This window comes from Grampus griseus, assembly GCF_964374135.1.
Source record: "Grampus griseus genome assembly, chromosome: 20".
In the NCBI taxonomy this organism is placed as follows: Eukaryota; Metazoa; Chordata; class Mammalia; order Artiodactyla; family Delphinidae; genus Grampus; species Grampus griseus.
In genome coordinates, this window is record NC_139014.1 from 7,022,851 (window position 1) to 7,047,729 (window position 24,879).

At 40.6% G+C, this 24,879-nt stretch overlaps 1 protein-coding gene across 2 annotated transcripts in view; it reads right to left on the bottom strand.

Moving 5' to 3' along the window:
* The window catches only part of GRB2 (growth factor receptor bound protein 2), a 70,427-nt gene extending 46,086 nt beyond the window's left edge, over positions 1–24,341 (bottom strand). Inside the window, exons 1-2 of one of the 2 annotated variants that reach the window (XM_082679261.1) lie at positions 24,149–24,341; positions 16,664–16,852 (exon numbers count right to left, since the gene is read on the bottom strand). In XM_082679261.1, coding sequence (XP_082535387.1) covers positions 16,664–16,741 — 78 coding nt within the window. In that variant the 5' untranslated portion in view covers positions 16,742–16,852; positions 24,149–24,341. Of the gene's footprint in view, positions 1–16,663; positions 16,880–24,148 lie in introns of both variants that reach the window. The other variant, XM_082679260.1, reaches the window with a different exon arrangement.
* Positions 24,342–24,879: the final 538 nt, after the last annotated feature.

Below are 24,879 nucleotides of genomic sequence, written 5' to 3' on the forward strand. Positions count from 1 at the left end.
GGTGGGCTTGCTCTAAGTCACAAAGAATGGAAGGTGGCCAAGGTTACACTAGACAAAAGGAACGCCAAGTCTGAAGACCACAAGGTGTGAAATAGCTCAGTGTTCAGAGAAATGATGGAACTAATTGAAAATTGACCTAGTATTGTTTAAATATAGTCAAAGATTAATCAACCCATTATTTGACATTACTGGCAAATATGTTCACTAATGAAACACTGTAGAGCTTTTGGGGTGAGGATATTTAATTGTGCAAAATTTTGGTGCAGTTTAAACCAAAGAAACAAAATGACTCTACAACAAGAGTAAGACTTTGCCTAAGATATTTATGTAAAACACAGTTCTGAAAACACAATAATTATGGTTTTGCTGAATTCAAAGAAATGCTGCCTCCGCTCTCTCGATGTGCCTCAGATGCTGCTGTCTGCACATTCAGCTCAAGACCACATTACACATCCAATGACACAAGGAACCCAAATTAGAAGAGCCAGCACTGGACTCAACAACATGTTACATGTCACCCCAGTGGAGCCATTCTATGAGCACTCCTCTGGTTTCACTAGATGACAACAAGTTCCCAGTATCTGCCTCTGTCTGCACGGGCTGGGGGAGACAAGGTGCAGGGCTGTGGAGAAAAGGGTTTGGGAAGTCAAAGGTTCTCAAGAGAGGGAGTAGTGCAGACAGGGAAGAACTCACGAGAAAGAGAAAATCTTACCCCAGTTCTACTGCTAGTCCACAGCAGCATCCTACTTTCCCACCCCCGTCCCAGTACTACCCAAGGGCCTCACCTCCAAAGACCAGAGTAACCACTAATGGTTTGCAACAAGAGGGAGGATATGATTCCTAGCATTTCCAAGTGAAACCCAAAATACTTTGAACACAAAAACACTGTTATTTGGGTGGTGACGTTCTACAGCAGCACTGTCCAAGAAAACTTTCTACAATGACGTAAATATCCTGTATCTGCACTGTCCAATACAGCAGCCACTAGCCACGTGTAGCTATTAAGATCTTGAAACATGGCCAACGCAAGTGAAGAACTGAATGTTTTAGCTAATTTAAATTTAAATAAGTCATATAAGGCCAGTGGCTATAGTACAGAAGAGTGTGGTAAATATTCGGCATATGGAAGCCAAATACTTATGTGGTCCAACCTTAAAATGTCAATAAGCGTTACATGAGAAATAACATCTTCCACAGAAACACCAATTTATAAGCTTTTAGAAAATAATTCTTCATTAAGTAGGGACTATCAAAGAATCAAAAGAATATTAAACTTTAAGCGTGTGTGTGTGTGTGTGTGTGTGTGTGTGTGTGTGTGTGTATATATATATATATATTTTTTAAATCTATGTTCAGCCAACACAGCCAAGATGAGCTTAGGAAGACACAGCTAAACAATGCGGCATCCTGGATGGGATCATGGAACAGAAAAAAGGACATTAGGAAAAATGAACGAAATCTGAATAATATAAGGACCTTAGTTAATAATAATGTATCAATAATGGCTCATTAATTGTAACAAATGTACTATACTAATATAAAATGTTAATAATGAGAAATTGGGTGTGAGATATATGGGATCTTTTTGTGCTACTTTTGCAATTTTTTTTTGGTAAATCTAAAAATGTTCTAAAATTTAAAAATCTATGTTAAGAAAAACTATGTTCACAAAGGGAACTCTGCTCAATATTATGTAACAACCTAAATAGGAAAAGAATTTGAAAAATGATAGATACAGATATATGTATAACTGGACCACTTTGCTGTGCACCTGAAACTAACACAACATTGTTAGTCAACTATACTCCAATATAAAAAAGTTTAAAAAATATATATGTTCAGTAAAGATGCTGTAGCAGTTTTACTTTTATCTTAATGAGAAGATCCTGTTGAGGGACCCTGGCTGAGAGCACAAGTAGCACTGACATCTTATTCTATCCTCCCTGTAAACAGAATGCTGAATTTGGGGGCTTCCATACTTACATTTGATAAACGACTGAGTAAATGTTTTCAGGTCTACGAGGAGGCATCTTGAACTTCTTTATTTACTTGAGTAATTTTTTTTCAAAAGCTTCATGAAAATGTATTCCATTTTCCACTTCTTTGACCACAGACTTTTTAAACTTTAGAAACTAACATCTAGATAGCAGATTTCAGGTGTCTATTACTCTGGACTATACACAAACTTGTTAAATATAATTCATATTCATATGGTGTTGGAGAAAATAAAATGTTTAATCCTTTCCATTTCTGATGTTACCATAATACTAGTGTAAAGTTCATGCTATTTTCAATACCTGGAAAGTTCTAGTTTAAAGTAACCCCACTTAAAAACACTATTCAGTATGTTCTACATGCAAATGTGTAATAGAAACCTATTTCCATAAAAATATTTTCTTAAAAAGTGGGGTGGTAGCGTCATGGGCATAAAATTTGAGATTGATGGCACTCATCTAAAGTTTTTCACAAAACGTGAAGGAAGTGTCATAATTACTTTGATGCTATCTGCGTCTGCCACGTTGGTATCAATATGGTTCATATCTACTTTTTAACTGCCAAATACAATGAAAGGCAATTAACCTTCCAAGTTTAAGTGTTCTAGGACAACTCCAACAACTCTTGAGAGTTTGACAGTAAGCTTCGCTAATGTTAGAAACAGAAGGCCTCAGTAAGTCAGGCATATCTGGATGGACAAAGCAGTCATGAGTGTTTCTAAGTTAGCTCAGAAAACTTTTCAATACTCATGTCTTACCAAGTCTGTTTTCATTCAGAACACCCAGTGCATACCTCTAGCATAGCTCTTAAAACAGTGTATTACTAAATATTATCTATACCTCCAACCCTTTGCACTAAGCATAACACCCTTAACCTAGGAGATACTCAATTTGTTGCTATGATTCACCAAGATACTAGGTAAGTATTCTTAAGAATTCATCAAAATTCTACAACTATCATGACATACTCTAGGAAAAAATAATTAACTGACTAGACCTAACAGATATCTAGAGAACACTCCAACCAACAAAAGCAGAATACACATTCATCTCAAGCACACAGCAGAACATTCTCCAGGACAGACCAAATGCCAGGCCATAAAACAAGCCTCAAAAATTTAAAAGGACTGAAATCAGAGTATGTTCTATAAGCACAATGGAATTAAAATAGAAATCAACAACAGAAGAAATTCTGGGAAATTCACAAATATGTGGAAATTAAACAACACACTCCTAAATAACCAATGGGTCAAAGAAAAAAACAACAAATTAGAAAATATTTTGAAATTAATGAAAACAAAAACAACTGCATACCCAGATTTATGGGAAGCAACTAAAGCAGCATTTAGAGGGAAATTTAAGGCTACAGCCTAGGTATTTATAAACATTTATATATATATATTTTTTCAGTTCCTATCACTTTATCTTTAACATCTTTATTGGAGTATAATTGCTTTACAACAGTGTGTTAGTTTCTGCTGTATAACACTGAATCAGGTATACATATACATATATCCCCGTATCTCCTCCCTCTTGCGTCTCTCTCCCACCCTCCCTATCCCACCCCTCTAGGTGGTCACAAAGCACCGAGCTGATCTCCCTGTGCTATGCGGCTGCTTCCCACTAGCTATCTATTTTACATTCGGTAGTATGTGTAAGTCCATGCCACTCTCTCACTTCATCCCAGCTTACCCTTCCCCCTCCCCGTGTCCTCAAGTCCATTCTCTACTTCTGTGTCTCTATTCCTGCGCTGCCTCTAGGTTCTTCAGAAACAATTTTTTTTTTACATTCCATATATATATGGAGATATGTGTTAGCATATGGTATTTATTTTTCTCTTTCTGACTTACTTAACTCTGTATGACAGTATCTAGGTCCATCCACCTCACTACAAATAACTCAATTTTGTTTCTTTTTATGGCTGAGTAATATTCCATTATATATATGTGCCACATCTTCTTTATCCATTCATCTGTCGATGGACACTTAGGTTGCTTCCATGTCCTGGCTACTGTAAATAGGGCTGCAATGAACATTGTGGAACATGACTCTCTTTGAATTACGGTTTTCTCAGGGTATATGCCCAGTAGTGGGATTGCTGGGTCATATGGTAGTTCTATTTTTAGTTTTTTAAGGAACCTCCGTACTGTTCTCCATAGTGGCTCTATCAATTTACATTCCTACCAACAGCACAAGATAAACATTTATATTAAAAGGAAAAACATGCCATAGTTCACTTCAAATTGAGGCTGCTATTCTTTTATTTATAAAACCCAACACCCCCAAAAGCAGGTGATCAATAATTTTTCATCAGGTTATCTGAGAATATGCAAATGAGAAGCATGCCCCTTTTGCGAGGCCCTTAATATCTAATAAGAAAGAAGAGGAGGGAAAGAACATGCAGAAAGCTTACACTTTGATACACAATACCAACAAACTAATAACTGAATTTGAAAATTACTTCTACAGTCTTTAAGGACAACAGCTGTTCAGATGTATGTAGTTATATTAGGTGCTCCAAGAAGGCAAATAAAGGGCATCTGAACACAAAGAGAATGACTTTCCAAGTAAAGTACTGGTTCTTTCTCAACCAGTAACCTAAATTTAGGAGACCAATAAAGTAATTAATCTCAAGGAAAGACCTGCAGGGCTACAAGTTTCCACTTCTAGCACTAAGTGAGGCCATTAGTCACAAATTCATCTGAATATCTGATGTAGACAATATCAGCACAACTTTTGGGAAAATTCACACCAATTTCAGGTTCGAAATCTACTCTGACTCAGCTTTAACATGTGACTTTTAAAGTCTTAATCATTATGATCTTCTCTAATAGCCTGGCAAAGTGACCTTTCTAGCTACTGCTTTTTTTCTAAAGAGGTACAGTACATTTAAACAGAAACCCCATCCTTCCTTCCAAAGATGAAGTACCTGCTTATTTTCATTATTACAATTTTGAATATGGTTTCTGTGTGCTTCTCATCGTACCCAGAAAGTACAGTAAAAGTAACTATAGCTATAGTCATTAAATGTCTTTCTCCCTGAAAGGTTACAGAAAAACAGAATAGTTATTTTCTTTGGTAAGAGTATTTGCCTTTTACATTTTCTAATGAGTTCGACATTTGTTTTATTTTATTTCAAAAAGTTATCTTGGGCTTTCCTGGTGGCGCAGTGGTTGAGAATCTGCCTGCTGATGCAGGGGACACGGGTTCGTGCCCCGGTCCGGGAAGATCCCACGTGCCGCGGAGCGGCTGGGCCCGTGAGCCATGGCCACCGAGCCTGCGCATCCGGAGCCTGTGCTCCACAACAGGAGAGGCCACAGCAGTGAGAGGCCTGCGTACCGCAAAAAAAAAAAAAAAAAAAAAAAAAAAGTTATCTGGGTGACAGGAGGGATTATGGCCTTTCTTTTACACTTTTCAATAACTCTAATAAACATTTTAAAAGCATGAAATGAAGACACCTGATATTTTTCAATGCACAACAGATAACTAAAACCCACAAATAACTGCAAATCTTTATTTTGTCTCTTAATTTTACCTTTCAGAGCCAAACATTTTTATAGAGTTGATAAATAAAATGTAAATGACTAAATATGGACAGGAGACAAGGAAGGCAACATGGATCATTAAACCTAGGAAGAACTGCAATTTGGCTGCATTGCTAGCCATAATCCAGTTTGGAGACTGACCTAAGTCAAAATTACGTAAGTAAGAAAGCACATAACGTTAGTTTCATATAAGGTGCAGGGAAAAGATAAGCTAGATATAACTAGAAATCTGGGCAGCAAGACCAGTTTTAGGGCCAATCTTACTTGTTCATAAGCAAAAGAGCCGAGCCCGCTTCTAGTTTATTGTTGTGTATTCTCTATTTTACATAAAGTCTATGTAACAGTCCTAGATAACTTGGAGATGCTTGTGCTGTCTTCACCAAGAAGAAATGAACAAATTTACTCCATGAAGCTGTACGCTGATTTTTTTTTTTCCTTTTAAGAAATCAAAATAGACCCTAAAATGTTTGTTGACTTGTAAATTTACATCTAGAAAACTACTGTGGTGTTTTTGGTTTTTACTGCTTTTCTGATTAAGAAACTAATATATGCCTGTAAAAACATCCATTATAGAAATGCATGCTGTAGAAAGTGACAGTTCTCCATAATCCCAACATCCAGAGAGAACCAACAAGATAGTTTTGTTTTTTCTTTATATCTCAGTACATGTTAAGAGCATGAGGATGTTTCAATAAATCACTCCACTTTTTTCTCAAAAGCTCTCAGCAGAGCCTTCTGGCTCTAAAGCTAAACATTTGCAGCATCAACTAAACAAAGCTGGTTTGTCTGTCTTTCCATCTTTTTCCAAACATGAGTGAGGATGGATTATCTCCCTCCAGAAGGGATTAATTCAACCAGAGAAGTAAAACTGAATTAAAACTACATCTATGAGTACACATCAAATTTCTCAGCTATCAAAATTACTTATTAACTTAACTTGACACAGCTATAAAAAAGCAAATTAATCACCTGAAGGAACAGCACAAAATAAAACGTGCTTCAGAAAAACTAGATGCTGTTGTCAAGTATCTTAGATGCTGAGTGAAGAGGTTTAATCATTTCACAAATCATTTCACAGTCCTATAAAACATTGTCAAACTGTGAAATAATATTCTATTGTTAAAGGAGGTCAGAAAATGAAGCCAACATTAGCTGCACTACTATTATGTATTCTGACTAAGATTATGGGCCATTCTCATTCAACTTGACCTCAAGTAGGTAATCTGTTCAATCCTTTTGGACAATAGAGCATCATACATAATCAAAAGCCTCCTTTGAGATGATAAACTAAACTTTTAATAGAAACAAGCTAAGTATCCAGCAATGGGGAAATAGCTAAGTCAATTATAGAACATTAACTTTAAAAATATTTTAAAACATTAAACCATTAAAAATAATTAGTAAAACAAACACAGGAAAATGGTAACATATGTTGTATTTTAAGGCCACTATAATTACAGCAGTATAAAAATGTTTATACAATAACAAAGCCTAGAAGAGATCTGCAACAGTAAGAATACTGGAGTGGGGAGTTCGTGCAGAATTTTGAATTTCCTCTTTTTTTCTATTAATGTATATTAAAGTAATTTTAAATGTTAAGGAAAAATGGAAATATTGACAATAAAATGTTGTAGGGACTTCCCTGGTGGCACAATGGTTAAGAATCCACCTGCCAATGCAGGGGACACAGGTTCGAGCCCTGGTCTGGGAAGATCCCACGTGTCGCGGAGCAACTAAGCCTACATGCCACAGCTACTGAGCCTGCACTCTAGAGCCCGCGAGTCACAACTACTGAAACCCGTGCGCCTAGAGACCGTGCTCCGCCACAGAGAAGCCACCGCAATGAGAAGCCCGCGCACCACAAAGAAGAGTAGCCCCCGCTCGCCGCAACTAGAGAAAGCCCGCACACAGCAACAAAGACCCAATGAAACCAAAAAAATAAAATGCTGTAAATTTATTCTCTTTCCTCTAGCAATCCATTTCAAACCATACATATTTATCTAGGAAAATAAAAGATCTACAAAATGACACAAAGACATTGCATGATCAATATTCTGACTGAAAACACACACTGCTTTCTTTCTTTCTTTTTTTTTTTTTTTTTTTTTGCAGTACGTGGGCCTCTCACTGTTGTGGCCGCTCCCGTCGTTGCAGAGCACAGGCTCCAGACGCGCAGGCTCAGCGGCCATGGCTCACGGGCGCAGCCGCTCCGAGGCATGTGGGATCCTCCGGACCGGGGCACGAACCCACGTCCCCCCCATCGGCAGGCGGACTCTCAACCACTGCGCCACCAGGGAAGCCTACACACTGATTTCTTGTTCTCTGTGAAGTCTACAGTTTTAAGGTCCAAAATGCATTTCCTCTCACTTTAAAACTAAACTGATGCTTTTTGTATTTTTTCAAAAGCAAAGTACTACAAAAGGCTTTGCCATTTTGCTAAATCTAGATTTTAAAAGTCTGCTGTTAAACTGAAGAATAAATAAATTAGTTAAAAATCAAAGCCATTGTTAGGGTGAGAAAAACTTTAAATATTTACCACTAAAAATTACTACCTGTTTCAACAAAAATATTAGGACAGAAAGTATAAGAGCGACTGCTAGAAATGGGACCATAGTAGGCTCTAAGCTTTCCTAGAAGATAAAGAAGGAAACATATCAAAGCATTATTTATAGCATCCTTAAGATTTAAAAAAGTTGTTTGAGGGGGAAATACGCCTATTCTAGGTATGGAGACCAGAGAGAATGTTCTCCCACATGTCCTCCCTGAGGACACATAATAATGAAAGATTCCTTAGTATCCTTAGAGTAAATACAGCAACGAATTTTTCCCAAGGCTGTTTCTTCTATCACTTCTTAATATTTGCCAACAGCATAATCCCAAAGCTCTATTCAGCCCAAGAAATATACAAAAGTGAGGTCCCCAACAGGACACTGTGCAGTTACCCACCTCTTTGCTTTCAGGTTTAACCCTGAGAGAGGGCCAAAGACTTTTAAGAATGGAGAAACTACTTGTCTTTCACAAAATCCTCCATCAATACCATGCTTTCTGCTAAGTTCTGGGACAAAGTTTGCACAATTCTGAGTTTGAGGTAGTATCAGGACAAGCACCCAGCCAGTTTTATGTGTCGAGTCATGTGACTTAACAGTTACCTGAGCCAGCAGTAGGACTGACATCCTCTTAATCAAAGTTGTGCGTCTGAATAACATTAATAAAACTAATAGCAGGTAGCATTACTATCTACTTTACGCGTCACTGCTTTAAGCACACTAACATATTAATTCTTTTAATCCTCACTGTGACTCTAGGAAAGTAGACGCTATTGTTCCCATTTTGAGGATGGGAGAACCAAAGGAGAGTCAGCTTCCCAAGACCAAAAGGCCAGATCTGCCAGAAGAAGAAGGTGGGTCTAGCCCTGGAGCAGTTCTTTAGCACAATACCACAGGTGTCTCTCATTCCACGTACACTAGGAGGTAAAACAGAGGAAGTATCTGCCAAAAAGACCAAGATTTTCCTCCAAAAGGTGTTGTGAGTCACTTTTTAAAAAGGTGTCTAAGTTTTATGACTCTGAACATAGATAGGCACAGTGAACTTTAGCCTAACAGCAGGTTAAATCTCAGTCATTAAAAATACACAACCAACCAAGCCCTGACCGGAGCACTTTAACTTCCTAGAATAACCATCAAGGTAAAACATGCAAAATGTTAACTACTTACCATTTGAATAAAGCTGTATTGACTTAATAAAACTGATAAATTAATTAAAGTAATGTAAAAAAAAAAAAGCACAAGAAAGAAGTAAGAATCACCTGAAATCCAGCTCCTTGGAGATAACTGTTACCTTTTAGGGGATCATTCAGAAAGAAGTCTATGTATTTAATAAGCAAATGAAATAGATAGCAATTTTCCCTAAATGGGCTCGCGCCCCCTCCCTCCCTCCCTCATCTGACCTCATTTGGGTACAAAAAAGCCCCACGGGGTAGTGGTTAAGAACATGGAATCTGGACTTAACCGGCCTGGATTTGAATGTGAACTTGGGCAAGTTACTTAACATAAGCCTCAGGTTCCTGATCAGTAAATTGGGGATAATAGCATCTGTCTTAATAGGATTATTGTGAGGATTAAAAGAAAATACAAGTAAAATACTTAGCTTAGTGCACAGACATATACTAAGAACTCAATAAATTAGATATATTTTCACTTTTTAAAAGAGGATCCATAAACACTTGTCTGAGCAACACATATACTGTATTCATATAGTTTTACATCAACATTAACATCTTCACAGTATCCCACTTTACAAGCACCATAATCTGTTTATGTAGCCTCCCACTGATGGGCTACTTAAGGTTTTTTTTAATAATATGGTAATTCCATGTATTCGAAGATGCCTATTTTTACACCTTTTAATATCTTGGAAATGATATTTCATAATTTAATTGCAGAAATTTCCAGGTGGCACACAGATTCACTGAAATAAACATCCCCCCCCCATGTCTACATTTAAAAAAAACTTGTTTGTGAATTTCCTTAGATTGAATTCTTGAAAGTGCAACTGCTGGGTCATTTTATGGTCTAATATGTATCACCAAGCCATGTTCAAAAAGACCAACTGTATTCGTACAAACCTCCACTGGCAGGAGGTGACAGTACCCATTTCCCCACACCCTGGCCAAAAGAGGGTGGGGTCAGTCTTTATCATCTTTGCTAATCCGAAAGGTGAAATGACCCTTTTTTTCCCCCTTCATTTCTTTTATTATTAACCTCAGCTTACTTAGATAGGATATCCAATACGTCACTATGTAGAAGCAGTGCCGTAAGACAGCTGTCCATGCCTGGCAGGTGAGTAACTCAGGACTGCAGATAAGCTTATATTTCTGGTTTACTCATACCTGACAGTTAACAGGGGAATTAATGTACTGTAGGGGGAGCACTGCAGCCAGGCCTAAGATCAAATCCCAGCTTTGCCTCTTACTAGATGTGTGAACCTGAGCCTGTTACTTAACTTCTGCACCCATAAGATGGGGCTAATAATGCCAACCTTCTGATGTCCAAAATTAGAAATCACGTATAACTTTGTGGCACATATTAAATGCTTCATAAGTAGTAGCTATTCAATGATGACTTAACTATAATGGCTCACAGAGGTGAAAACTGAAGACCCCAAAGGAACGGTGCATTTCCTTAGACATTTCTTTCTCCAAACAGGGACGACTGGTCTTCAGCCAGCAACCCCCTCCACCCCCAAAGGAGTCTTGTACAGGAACTGAAAGTTCATTCTTAGCACCTATTTGGAAACAGTCCATTCAGATGACAGGGGGGAAACGAATATGATGAAAGGCAAACAAATTATGTTGTAAGAGAACTCAAACTGTCCTCATTCTTAAAGATTAAATGCAATATTCTGAGTTTAGTTAACAAGATTGATAACAATTCTTATCAATAGGCAAAGAAATACTTCAAAAAGTATACTGATACCAGTACTTTGAAATAGTGAAGAAAAAACCCCATCCCAACCTCTTATTTTTTAGGATTGATCGTTCAAACACCTGAAATGAGACTCATGTACTGAAATTCAGGACTTAGAGCTGTTGTGAAAACTGGAACCAATCACACTCTAGTTCACATTCCTGGCTCTCAGGAGCATACTCAATGGACGTTCTTTTCTCAGTTACACAGGAGACTTATTCAAATACTCCCAGCTGACAGGCAGAAATCCCGTTATTTTTTCTTTTCCTCAAAGCACCCCCTGTCCTTCATTCCTAGTCTCCTATACCTGTACAGGCACTTATCTCACAACCTGATTACTGGAACCTGCCAGGCTGGGACTCCAGGCTTCCCTCCTTGCAATCCACTATACACACAGGACACTTCCACTATACACACAGGACACTTTCGTCATCAGCTGATAACCTTCAGAGCCTTAAGGACAAGATCAAACTCTTATTGGGTTTTTCTTATCTGGCTCCAGTTCTACCTTATTTTCCACTCCGTCACAGCCTATAACCTTATTCTAGCATTCCTGTCTTAAACACAACAAGCACAGCCCCCGCCCCTCCCTTGTCCTCACCTAGCCCTGTCCTGGTCTTCACAAGGTCCAGTCCAAGTCATGCCTCTTCCACACAGCTTTCTTGGACTTCGGCTCTCACCAATCTCTTCTCTTCAAAATTACACTGGCAGTTACAGTGTGTAACACAACTTCAGCATTCTGCTAAATACCAGTTCAGCACTAAGTACTAATAGCTGTGATCTTGGATAGATCATTCACCTCCATGGGCCACCATTTCCTCACCTTAAAATAAGGAAGTCTTTTCCTGTTCTAAAGATCCTCTAGGGCTTCCCTGGTGGCGCAGTGGTTAAGAATCCGCCTGCCACTGCAGGGGTCACGGGTTCAAGCCCTGGTCCGGGAAGATCCCACATGCCGCAGAGCAACTAAGCCTATGTGGCACAACTACTGAGCCTGTGCTCTAGAGCCCGCAAGCCACAACCACTGAGCCCATGTGCTACAACTACTGAAGCCCGCGCGTCTAGAGCCCGTGCTCTGCAACAAGAGAAGCCACCGCAATGAGAAGCCTGCGAAGTGCAACGAAGAGTAGCCCCCCCCTTGCTGCAACTAGAGAAAGCCCATGTGCAGCAACGAAGACACAATGCAGCCAAAAATAAATAAATAAATTTATCTTTAAAAAATACAGATCCTCTAATTTTACACACTGTCACATACTGTTTCACATACTAACCTCACTTCTCTTATTTGATTTTAGAGTTCCTGAAGGGAGAAAGTACATCTTCTATTTCTCCCCCAACTCTCAAAGCAACTTGCCCCAGGATGTGGCTCAAGGAGACGCTCTGTAAATGTAACAGTAAAATAGTGTCATCAGCCCTGAACCCAAGACCTAATTCTAAAGCGGTTTAGGAAACTGGTAAAGGAAGTTCGTGCCAGGCAGAGAAGAAGATATTGAGATGATCTACTGTTGGTTCTCTTCTAGAGTCTAAGGTCTGTCTTGATAGAAAATAACCACCCAGCTACAGAATGCAATGAGCACAGGTTTGAGAGCTCAGAACAGTCTCTTCATTCCTATGCAGCACTGTCTGAAGTATCAATACATGTACAGAAGCCTCTAGATGGCAAACGCAACTTTTAGGTAAGCTCAGGCATTTTGTGTGCCTAGGGCAGAGTATTCAGGGGCCTCATTTTCAGTGGAGAACCCCTGGGGCTATCTCAAGGCTGCCCTACAACGGTGGGGAAATTTAGGTTCACTTCATCCACGAACGAAGAGCAATTTCTTCCATACCTAGCCCCAGTGCCCTCCCCACCCCTCCCCAAGAAAAACACAAGCTTTTATAAGAGGGAAATTAACAAAGGCAGATATATCCAAGCATTAAGTTCTATTTACGGCTTCCAGTAAGATGTTTTTAATTTGCTCTCTCTTCTCAGGGCAGTACAAGTCAACATGTGGACAGAGAGTAAGGAAGTGGTCTGCTGGGAGACACGAGTCAACATTCAGCAAAAGTTAACCAGGAACTCCAAGACAGTGAGAGGGTGTAATCCTGAACCTGGTCATGGGAAGAGGGCTGAGCCCCTTTCTATTTCATTATCTTCAAGTAAAATGTACTCAGTACCCACGTGCACATGTCCCTTTTATCAACAGAGGGTAAATAGATCCATATTTCAATCGAGGGAAACTGGTCAGTGCTTTCCAGACACTTCAAAACATGATCTGGCTCACAACTAGCATCCTAAAGAGTGAACAAATCAAATCAGAGCCACTCAAATGAAGCCAGTTACTCCCTGAATAATCAAAGAAGAAAACGCTGCCTTTTTTTTTTTTTTAAACTAATAGTGCTTAAGACAAAGCAATGTCCCTCCTCTTCACTCAGCTGTTTCACAGAATTATGAGACAAAGGGCAACTACTGTATCGTCACTTATTTTTTGGAGTAAAGCCACAAGATTACTAACAAACAGCTAACGGCCACCATTCAAAAGCAATAATGGCATTATGACTTCATATGCCAGTTATCTGCCAAACTGGAAAGAACCAAATATATGTATGTTTCTCTCTCCCCAAAGAAAATCTGAAAGTAAATGTGAGCACTCTGATTCACTTTCTCTCCCATCATAAAAATTTCTGGGGGAATATTAAACAGCACCATCCTAATTGTAGGATGGGAAAGAAGGACATTACACTTGTTCACGAAGTTTACCAATTTAAGGTGGAGAACTTATAAAATGTTCATGGTCCAAGACTAAATTTAGTGGCAGTAAACAGGGAAAGTTCTTGTCTAAAAATTCTTTAAAACAGACCTCAAAGTTCACAGTTTTGTTTTGATTTGTTGCTTTAGTGCTAAATGTGCAACTGGATAGACTAAGAGAAAAAATATGAACTTCCAGGCTCAAGTTTCAAGTTTCTACTTAATGGAGAAATCTAATTTGTATTTCAGTAAACAAACAAACCAAAAAAACCCCCAAGCTTGGCCCCAAAGCATTTTTGTACAAGTGACAAACGTGGCTACTTGAGGAGCCAATCTTTTTTCCCTTTATCTGAGTAGCCAATCTTATTATGATATCAGGAGCAGGTTATCTGCTGAAAATAGTAATCACCTAAGAAAACACCAAATTATCTCCTCAGTACATCAATGATACAGAGTAATTTAGTAGTCTAAGTTATGATTGCCGATTTCTAGCTAAAGAAATAGAAACAGATGATGTATTTCTCTCTAAAACCTATAGCTGGTTCTGTCTGCTTTCTGATTAATTTAGTGCTGACTTTGAGAATACAGTCAAAAAGCTCACACACACCTCAGAATGCGAGAAAATATTTGCAAATGAAGCAACTGACAAAGGATTAATCTCCAAAATTTACAAGCAGCTCATGCAGCTCAATATCAAAGAAAACAAACAACCCAATCCAAAAATGGGCAGAAGACCTAAATAGACATTTCTCCAAAGAAGATATACAGATTGCCAACAAACACATGAAAGAATGCTCAACATCATTAATCATTAGAGAAATGCAAATCAAAACTACAATGAGGTATCATCTTACACCGGTCAGAACGGCCATCATCAAAAAATCTAGAAACAATAAATGCTGGAGAGGGTGGAGAAAAGGGAACACTCTTGCACTGTTGGTGGGAATGTAAATTGACACAGCCACTATGGAGAACAGTATGGAGGTTCCTTAAAAAACTAAAATAGAACTACCATACGACCCAGCAATCCCACTACTGGGCATATACCCTGAGAAAACCATAATTCAAAAAGAGTCATGTACCAAAATGTTCACTGCAGCTATTAACAATAGCCAGGACATGAAAGCAACCTAAGTGTCCATCAACAGATGAATGGATAAAGAAGATGTGGTACATATATACAATAGAATATTACTCTGCCATAAAAAGAAACGAAATTGAGTTATTTGTAGTGAGGTGGATGGACCCAGATACTGTCATACAGAGTGAAGCAAGTCAGAAAGAGAAAAACAAATACCATATGCTAACACATATATATGGAATCTAAGGAAAAAAAAAAAGGTCATGAAGAACCTAGGGGCAAGACAGGAATAAAGACACAGACCTACTAGAGAATGGACTTGAGGATATGGGGAGGGGGAAGGGTAAGCTGTGACAAGGTGAGAGAGTGGCATGGACATATATACACTACCAAATGTAAAATAGATAGCTAGTGGGAAGCAGCCACATAGCACAGGGAGATCAGCTCGGTGCTTTGTGACCACCTAGAGGGGTGGGATAGGGAGGGTGGGAGGGAGGGAGACACAAGAGGGAAGAGATATGGGAACATATGTATATGTATAACTGATTCACTTGGTTACAAAGCAGAAACTAACACACCATTGTAAAGCAATTATACTCCAATAAAGATGTTAAAAAAAAAAAGCTCACAGTTTCCTTCTCCTTAAAGGGCTCTTTATCACCTTCTATGAAGTGCAACCTACATTTCTAACATTACAAAAACTACTGTACAGTAGTAGTTTACAAAAACTAACTTCAGAGCAGAACTCTACACCTTGGGCAGTGAACAAAATAACAACTCTCCATAGGTCTGCAAAACTTAAAAACAAAAGTCACTAGTCCTTTTATAAAGAATCATATTTCTGTATTTCCACTTTCTTCTTTATAAAATCCTAATAATTTCATTCAACAGTAGTAAACAAATGGATGGCAAATTCCAATAATCAGGTTTAGAGGAAAAAAGTCAAAACTTGAGACACAGTGAAGACTCAAACATTAAATTTTAGGTTTTTCTCAGAGTTGATACACTATTTGATAACACCCACCCATGTAAAAATAAATTACATATCCAAAAGAGCAAGCTGCTCGAGTCAACTGGGTAAACAACATAATTAACACGTGCCAGGTGGAAGGCGAACCTCATGTAAATAGTGGGGCTCAAAATGAGCTGCAAACTGTAAGGAAGCTTATTTTTAAACTGTCAGCAGGTTTCATTGGTGCAATCAGAGTTTAATATGGGGTAACTGCCCCTCAAGTTCAAGAAAATCGAAATCTGACTGGTACAACAGCAAGTTGAACCTTGTCATTTAGAACTCCATTAGTTGCTTCACAAAGAATAAGAATACACTGAGGTTCTTTAACGAGTTTTGGCATGTACTTCTAACCACCTCTCTAAACTAGGGGAAATTAATTTCTAACCTACTAGGATCACATTCCAGAAGCAAAAATCTTTTGACTATGTAAGATAAGACTAATTGAGTGCTTTTACAAAAATACTTCAAATTTGTGTCTTTTAAAAAAATCCTCTCACTTTTTTTTATATAACTCTAGTAGATCAGGTAACCCAATCTACTCATACGCTTCCTTACTATAACCATATTGCTCTGACTTTACTTGAATTACCAATATCAAGAAGCACAGAAATGCTCAAGGCATTCACACAAAGGCAGTTAAAGACCACACATCACACCAACCCTCTGAAGTCATGTTTGATATTCTACTCAGCATCTAGCTCTCCAAATCACACAGGATGGTAAATGTTAAAAGTGGGCAATGAAAAAAGAACAAGCACAGCTTCTTTGTGTGTTATCAGGGCACAAGAAGGCAGGTGAGTACAAGGAGAAGCCATCTGAGCGTTTGCTGGGCATCAACACTTACCTTGAGGATGTCCCCCCTTTTGAAGCTCAGCTCGTCGTCTGCGGTGGCTTTGAAGTCATATTTGGCGATGGCTTCCATTCTGAGCGGGGCTCAGGGCTCAGCAGCCTGAAGCAGGGGGGAAGGGAGTCTTCCCTGCTGAAGCAACCCAGTGCTCTGGGCTCAGCCTCGCCTCTCAGCTGGGACTCGCTCCTGCACGGCGGGACACACAATGCCACCCTGAATCAGAAGAGCAATGATTGAGAGAAGTGGCCGGATCGAAGGCAGCCCCGCCCTGCCAGTCGGCCTGCCGTCCCAGCCCCCACGCCCCCTGGCTCGGCCTGGCTCAGCCCTCCTCCCTCCCTTCCAGGCAGGAGCCCTGAGCTCCTCCTTCCTCTTTCCAGCCTCGGTCCCCAGGCAACTGACAGGCCTGCCGGCCAATGGCGGCAGCTGCTCAAGCTATTCCAGAACACACTTCCTCTTCCCTCCCGCTGGGTGTGTTCGGTGTGCAGGAACCGGCTGGAGTCCGAACGGTCTCCGCCTTTCCTCCCTCGCCCCTCACGCTCTTCTCCAGGCACGAAATGCAATCCACGCAAAGAAAGGCCTCGCCCTCGGGATGGCACCCTACTTTTCTCAGTTATAGAGGCCTCTCTCCCTCCTTTCTCCCTGCCAACCTTTCTGGTGCTTTGAAAATGTTGGGTCCCCTATCCACAGTCAAAAGCCAGCAATGTGGGCTGTGGTCCTGAGCTGCTTTAACTGTTCTCAGAAACTAAACCTTGGTCTGCCCCTAGGAAAGTGGAAGAAACTGACCCTAGGAACTACTTTCTTATTCAGTTTGCTACTCTCAGCATAGGCAACTCTCCCTCTCCACTTGCCAACTGTGATCGGCAAGCTCAGGTAACCAGAGAAAGGAAATCCAGCTCAGAGCCTTTGGTGGGTGGAGACCTGCTCGTGCACAAGGCTCCCTATCCCTCGAAGACCCCCAACACTTTGGGGGCCCCAACAGCCCTTGAAAATAGACGTCCAAGGTTCAGCATTCCAAAAGCTGCCTCTGCATTATTCCTAACTAGCCTACGGAGCAAGGTTGAAGTCCTAATCTACACTTGAAAGCAATCCCTTTTTCAGAATCTTAGCTACTGCCCAAAAGCCAAACAGAAGCCTCTCACAGTTACCCCTGAGAACAGGTGCTTTTCTCAGAGCCAGGGGAGCACTAGACTGATCCAAACTGCATTTCACAGGCAAAGATTCTGTAATAACCCTTAGGTAGTGTACCAGGTGATGGTGAAGCTGGGCAGTACAATCACTGAGGAAGTGAGGAGTCTCGAGCCCTGAATATGGGACACAACCTAGACCTTCCCGTAACTAAAGGAAAACGAAGCCCCATTCTTCTTTTGTCAGTCACTGTTTTCATACAGGCTAAATAAAAGCAGAAAACAACACTGACACTGGCAGAACGGGGACAGATTATTTATAGTGACACCCTTTGGTGGATAATTACCACCTAGCAGAGACCTCATTTGAGGGGCACGAGTGATTATTATTCTTTTGTTCTAAAGTTAACAACTGGGGCATTAATCAAGCATAGCTACAAAAGGACTAAGGAGTAAACCAGTTGGGAATACTAAGGTTAGAGGGAAATGAGTATTACCAAGGAGGAAAGAATCACCCGGTAATAAAAAGTCCTTCAGCCGAATTCTGAAGGCCAAACATTCCACTGCAGGTAAACTAATAAACTAAACCAACGTTTATTCATTCTATCAGGCCATACCTAGGATATCCTATGTTGTGCTGGCTCTAAAACAGGAAAGCAAAAAGAGTCCCAGCAAATTTAAAAAAAAAGATTAGTCTCAGTACTTTCGTGTGACCTTAAACACCCTTTACTTATACTCACCACAGTTACTTATTTATCAAATGAATCCATATAATTTTAAAAGTCAGAGCATTAAAAGGCTTATGAAAAAGAGCAATTCCCTATCCCAACACTCACAAGCAATCACCCTCAATTTTGATTTTAGCTTTCTCTTTATGTTTACTCCCAGTATTTCTAAATAACACCCTTCTACTGGTGTTTCTTAATTTATTCCAGCCATCACCTATCACCTGAAAGATGAGGACTTAGCTGTTCCACCCCTGCCAATTCTGCCTTGCCCCATCCCAGTAATGCCACATATTCCGGTTTAAGCAGTAGTTATTACATTACGAAACATCGTTCACTGGTGATTTAAATAATGTATGGTAACCAACCTTCCTTTCTAGTACACTCCTTCAATTTTTCCCGGAAATAATAACTGTTTCTCCTTTTTTGCCTACTTTCCAGTGTGTACCTATTAAAACTTTTTACAGCTGCTCCAAAATCTCCGCTACATGCCTATCAATATTTTCCATACCCTGACCTGACCATTTATTTTCACTGGTCTTCAGGTCTGATTGTTGGGACTATGTATCAATGATGGGAAGTTGAAGAATAATTGCGCAGATCCAAAAAACTTCAGAAGTTTCATTTTTGAAAAACAGAAATCAGACAGAAACCTAAAGCACTGTCACTGTCAAGGTACTATGCAGTACAGGGCATAAACTTCTATGTCATTCATGATTCCAGACAGCTGCAGTGTGACTGAACAGCCAGACCATAAAAACCAAGAGTTTTCAACATTTGCTCTCCTGCTGTTACTCAACTTATCTACCACAGGTTTCCTAGAGAAAACTTAAACAGACAACACTCTTGAAAATCGTGTTTCAAGTAACAATTGCTTTGTAAGATACAGTTTAATAGGAATGAAAACCAACCAATCAATACTTTTGCGGTGATGCCAAGTAAAAATTAGCGTTTCACAGAGAAAACTTGAGAAGGCCAGGTTTTAAGCTATCCACTGAAAAACATGCAGGCTCAAGAAATTCAAAAGGGTGTGTTTCATTAAAGACAAAAAAATTCTATCACATACACCACATTAATTACTTTAAAAGGAAGAAAGAAATCTGAAAGTGGACACAATGTATAATGTTTTTAACAGAGTATATGTTGCTGTAAATTTCTCAAGAAAATGGGCTGGGAGTACATTTAACCCTGAAGCCTGATGACAGAGTATGTCTGAACTGTTACCAGCACACATCCTGCAGCCCATCACAAGCAGAGAATTTTAACAAGGCAAGAGCAGCTTGAACTGTTCATTTAAAGCAATACGCACTGTATCGTAAACTGCAGTCTCCTAAAGGTATTTGTAGGATTTTATTTTCTGTCTTCCATTCAACTCTCTTCTTCCCAAAATTCACAGAAAATAAAATACACGACACTTCACTGGGCCAGTATAGCTTAGTGTTAACCCTGCATCATTTGTAAAGGCAGGCTGACCCCAAGTTCAAGTAATGACCTTGATGCTTACCAGCTATAATTTTGGGCAAGGCTTTTAAACAAGCCTCAGTTTTCTCATCTGTAAAATGGGTATAATATCACCAACTTTATAAAATTCACTGAGCATTGAATTAGGTAATACAGATAATAGACATATATGAAGCGCTACAGACAGAGCCTGACATTAAGTCACTCTAAGTTAAAACGTGACTCTACTTAAAACATATTAGATGTTTGTCTTCATTATTAAAAATGGAAAATTAAGGCTTACACTGCCATGGCCCGGGTTCAGTCCCTGGTTGGGGAACTGAAATCCCCCAAGCTTCATGGCGCAGCCAAAAAAACCGAAACAAACAAAAATCGGCAAATTAAAACAATGAGATTTCTTTCACCTACTAATTGTCAAATTTTTTAAAGATTTATAACATCCAGTCTCTGCGATACTATGGATAAAGAGATTCTCAGACTAAATTAACATTTTGAACAGCTACTATATGCCTAACAATAGGCTTAGTACTGGATTATAAAAATAAAATCACCACAGAGCTCACACTCTGTCAGGGAATTAATTAGTTCAATCTTTTTGGAGAGTAATTTTACAGCATCTATTGACAAATTTAAAATATATACCCTTGGGCTTCCCTGGTGGCGCAGTGGTTGAGAGTCTGCCTGCCGATGCAGGGGACACGGGTTCATGCCCCGGTCCGGGAAGAGCCCACAAGCCGCGGAGCGGCTGGGCCTGTGAGCCACGGCCGCTGAGCCTGCGCGTCTGGAGCCTGTGCTCCGCAACAGGCGAGACCACAACAGTGAGAGGCCCGCGTACCACAAAAAAAAAATAAAAATAAAAAATAAAATAAAATACATACCCTTGGACAAGCAATGCCATGTCCCAGATTTATCTCACTAAAATAGTGACACAAATACCATGTGCAAAATACATGTATCCCTGAGCATAACAAGAAATATCTTTCTATATATCAAGATACATTATTATCAAGTTTTTTTTAAAACTGCAGAAAAATTAGTTTATCATACTTCCATAAAATAATACATCAGTGTGTGCTAAAAAAAAAAAATTCAAAAGGTTAACAATGATTACCTCTGGAAGCGAGTTCACAGAATATTTTTACTTTCTGTACCATACACCTCAATTGTATTTTCATTGTCTTTACTATAAGCATGTATTGCTTTTGTAAGTCAGAAAAAACAAAAACAAATCTTACTGGCGCTCTGGAGTTAGACCTGGATTCAACTGTCACTGTACCACTTACTAACTAGGTGGGCAACACTGGAGAAATAACTTACATTTTCTAATCCCTAGTGTCCCTCAGCTAGAAAATGGGGAAAATAATAGCATCTACAGCTTATAAGGTCATTTTGCTAATTAAAAGAGACAGCACCTGTAAATGCTGAGTCCCTGGCATAAAGTGCTAAGAGGTATTAAACCAGCATCACCAGTACCTCTTCAAATATCGGTCCACATGTTCTCAGTAAATCTAGAACTTCCATTTACATATGGACTCAGAGGAACGCTCTGATAGGCAAATTAACAGTCTATTAAGTATGAACTAAAATTAAATACCTCCAAATCAAGTCCTAACAATGCTCAAATATTCACATATATAAAACTAATCACATCTATAGTCACTTATTCTACTGGGCTTTTAAACATTTACTGTGTATATACAGAAAGTGTACCTTCGAGTAATTTAAAGCCACATTTCAGTCTCATTAATTTACGGGTGCATCCTGTACCAACAGTTTTGGTTCTTGGATCAGCTACATCAAACTCATCCCATTCAGGGACTGATTTCACTGTGAGGTGCCTTCTGGAGTTCGGCAAGGTAGTGGCCTTAGCCCGGAACCTAATTTTAAGTAAGATTCACAGGTAATTCTTATGCATGCTAAATTTAAAAAATCACTGCTGTGCTGTAAGGGTGCCTTGACTGGATTTTAAACTTTGCATCTCAGACAATGCACTACAAAGTCTTTGCATAAAATGACAATAATTCATATTCACTTGGCATAACTGGGAAAAACCCAACTTTGACAAATAAAATGAAAGGCTCTCAATGGCCGTTCAGGAGTGCTGGAAAGTTCTTCTGAATTAATCAAGTAACTATCAATATTAGTTTCTCTCAGGAGACCATGGCGGGTCTCTACTCTGTATTACTTCATTTCTCCAAAATCTATTACTCTTCTGTTCTAAGTAACAATTAGAATTGTTGCGGCATAACGTGCAACATAACAGGAATTATTGAGAAAAATCTCTAAGTACCACCAACTTAGTATTTAAAATCTAATAGTAGTCCCTCCAATCTGAATACACTGGCTAAGGAAACTGCCTCAAACATTTAAATGCTTTCTTTTAGTATCAAAGAGAGCTGATTACAAGAATTAACTTTTAATTTTGGGATTCAGAAAATTTTGAACAAAGGAAGGAGCAAGAGAACAAATTTCTTTCTTTCTGTCAAAAAAAAAACAAAAACCAAACCCAACAACAAAGAAGGCTGATTGTAACAGATGCAGGAAAAGACACCTTATCTTAGAAGGCTGGTAAAGAATAAATTAGTACTATTACAATGGGCAAGCTTTAATTAATTCATCAATGGTCTAAATAAATTCTATTCCCTTAAATGTTTCAAGCTATCTTAATTCTATTGTAATATAGGACTATGGTTGGTTTTCGCTTTTAACATTCACCACCCCCACTAAAAGCCAAAAAGAAGTCACACAAGCCCCAAAATGACCCAATCTCCCTTACTAACATAAAAGAGACATAAGAAGAAAAGCATGAGCAGGCACAACAACATGATCTAAAAGTGAAGAAAACAATTAAAACGCAAAAACACAAGCTACACCTGTGACCGAGTGGCAGTATTGATTACTTAGAGCTGAATTCAATCCTTTGCGCCTCCCAGTTCCCAGGGGGAGAACGTTAAGTCTCCCATGGCTCTCTAGCAACCCTTCTGGCAGACTGAAGGAACACAGTGGACGCTCAAAAATGAAGAATAAAGCAGGAAAGAGGGCATCTTCCCGGGAGAGAAACGGGATCTTTATATGAGGGAAAAAACGAATTGTGCCAAAGAGCCGAAACCTCGAAAAATTATGCCAGAGAGGGGACAAAAAGGAGGAAGGGGAAGTAGATTAGAAAAAAAGGGGGGGAGGGGGCAAGTGACTTGCATTATAGGAGTAAACATTTAGTGTCCGCAGTGGAATGGAGAGAAATAGAAAGGGAAGGCAACTGGGCAGCACAAAGCGAAAGAGGCACTAGAAAGCCAAAGAAACTAATGCTAATTTCTCTCGTGTCTTTCCCACTTTTTTCTGATAACCCACAGTACCAAAAGTCAGACCGCGAGGCACTTGGCTCCTCTGCAAATTATATTCTTACTGCATCTGAAGCCAGCCTAGTTTAACTCCCTAAATAAGCTGCAACTCACATGTAAATCATAGACACGGAGAGCGCTGCAAATGAAAAATACCAGTGATTCCCTCCCGTCTCTTACTGAAATCTTTCCTCGCAGCATTCCAATCAACTGCTGCTTATTTTTCTTGACCAATGTTTTTCAGAGACTAGTCAAAAAAGAAAAAAAAAAAAGGCGCTACAGAAGCAAAGGCATCTTGACTGGCTCCAGTAGCAAACGTCCTCACTCACAGTATTAATAAGGTTGGTGGGTTTCCTCCCAAAATTCGGCCCCGAAACACCAGGAGACGGTGACTTGGTGACCGTGCAGGTCGAAGGAGCATCAATCACATTTGCAGCCCTCTGCGAATCCCCCGCCTCCCGAACCAAGTCAGACTGACTCACAGAATGAGTACCCCGTGCTCTCGGGCTTCTCCTGGGCCCCTTCTGGGCAAACCCCCACGAAAACGGCACGAAATTTAATTAGGAGCCCCCCAGCCTCTTGCCCCGGGGTCCGAAGCTCTGTCCCGAGCCAAGGGACAGGGGAGGAAAGGTCCCCAGGAAGGAAGCGCCCCAGAAAGGGAAACTGGGCTCCCGGGGAGCCCAGGGATTCCGCTCCCCGCCCCGTTCCTCACTGTCCCGACCTCCAGGCCCGGCAGCCCTCGGTACGCAGGCCCGGGCCCCCCGGGCCGACTCCCGCTGCGGAGAGGGGAGGAAGGGGTACGGGAGCAGCGCCGCCGCCGCCGGCCGTACTCACCGTGGCGCAGCTGCTCCGCTCCGCGCCCGGCCGGCCCCTCCGCAACGGTGCGAGCGGCCGCCGACCCCGCTGCTGCTCCCCGAGGGCAGCGACTGTTCTCGCCGCCGTCACCGCCACAGTCTCCGTCGCCGCCGCCGCCGCCGTCGTCGTCGTCCGGTCGCTGAAGCGGTACTGCCGCCTCGCTTCCGCTCCTCGTCGCGGTCCCGCGAGAACTTCCCGGCGCGGCCCCGCCCCGCCCCGCCCCGCCCCCGCGAGACTTCCCCCAGCGGAAAAGGCCCAGAGCGCAAGCGCTCCTCCTCGGCCAGGCCCCCGCAGGTAGACCAGCTATAGGCCAGGGCGCAGGCGCCGGGCCGCCCCTCAGCAGGTGGCACCGGCAGGGCTCCACCCCCGGGTTTGCTGTAACCCTCTCGGTGCCAGAGCGGGTAAATAGAGCTCACCCTTGAAGGAGTAAGTCTTATCCACGCCCTTTCCCCTTCCACCAAACCAAGGCAATTTGGCTGGGGGGTTGGAGGGAGAATCTCCCTCCAGCGTGAAGCACTCCAAATAGAGGACCAGGTCTTGAAATATTTGAGAATCCGGTCCGAACAAACTCTGCAGTATTAGATGAATTAACACAGTCGCTCATAGATTGAATCAAGCGCCTAATACATGCTAAGCGTAGAAGGTACAACGACGAACAGAAATCCTGGCCCTCAAGGAATTCAGGGTCTAGATTCTATACTCTAGAAGAG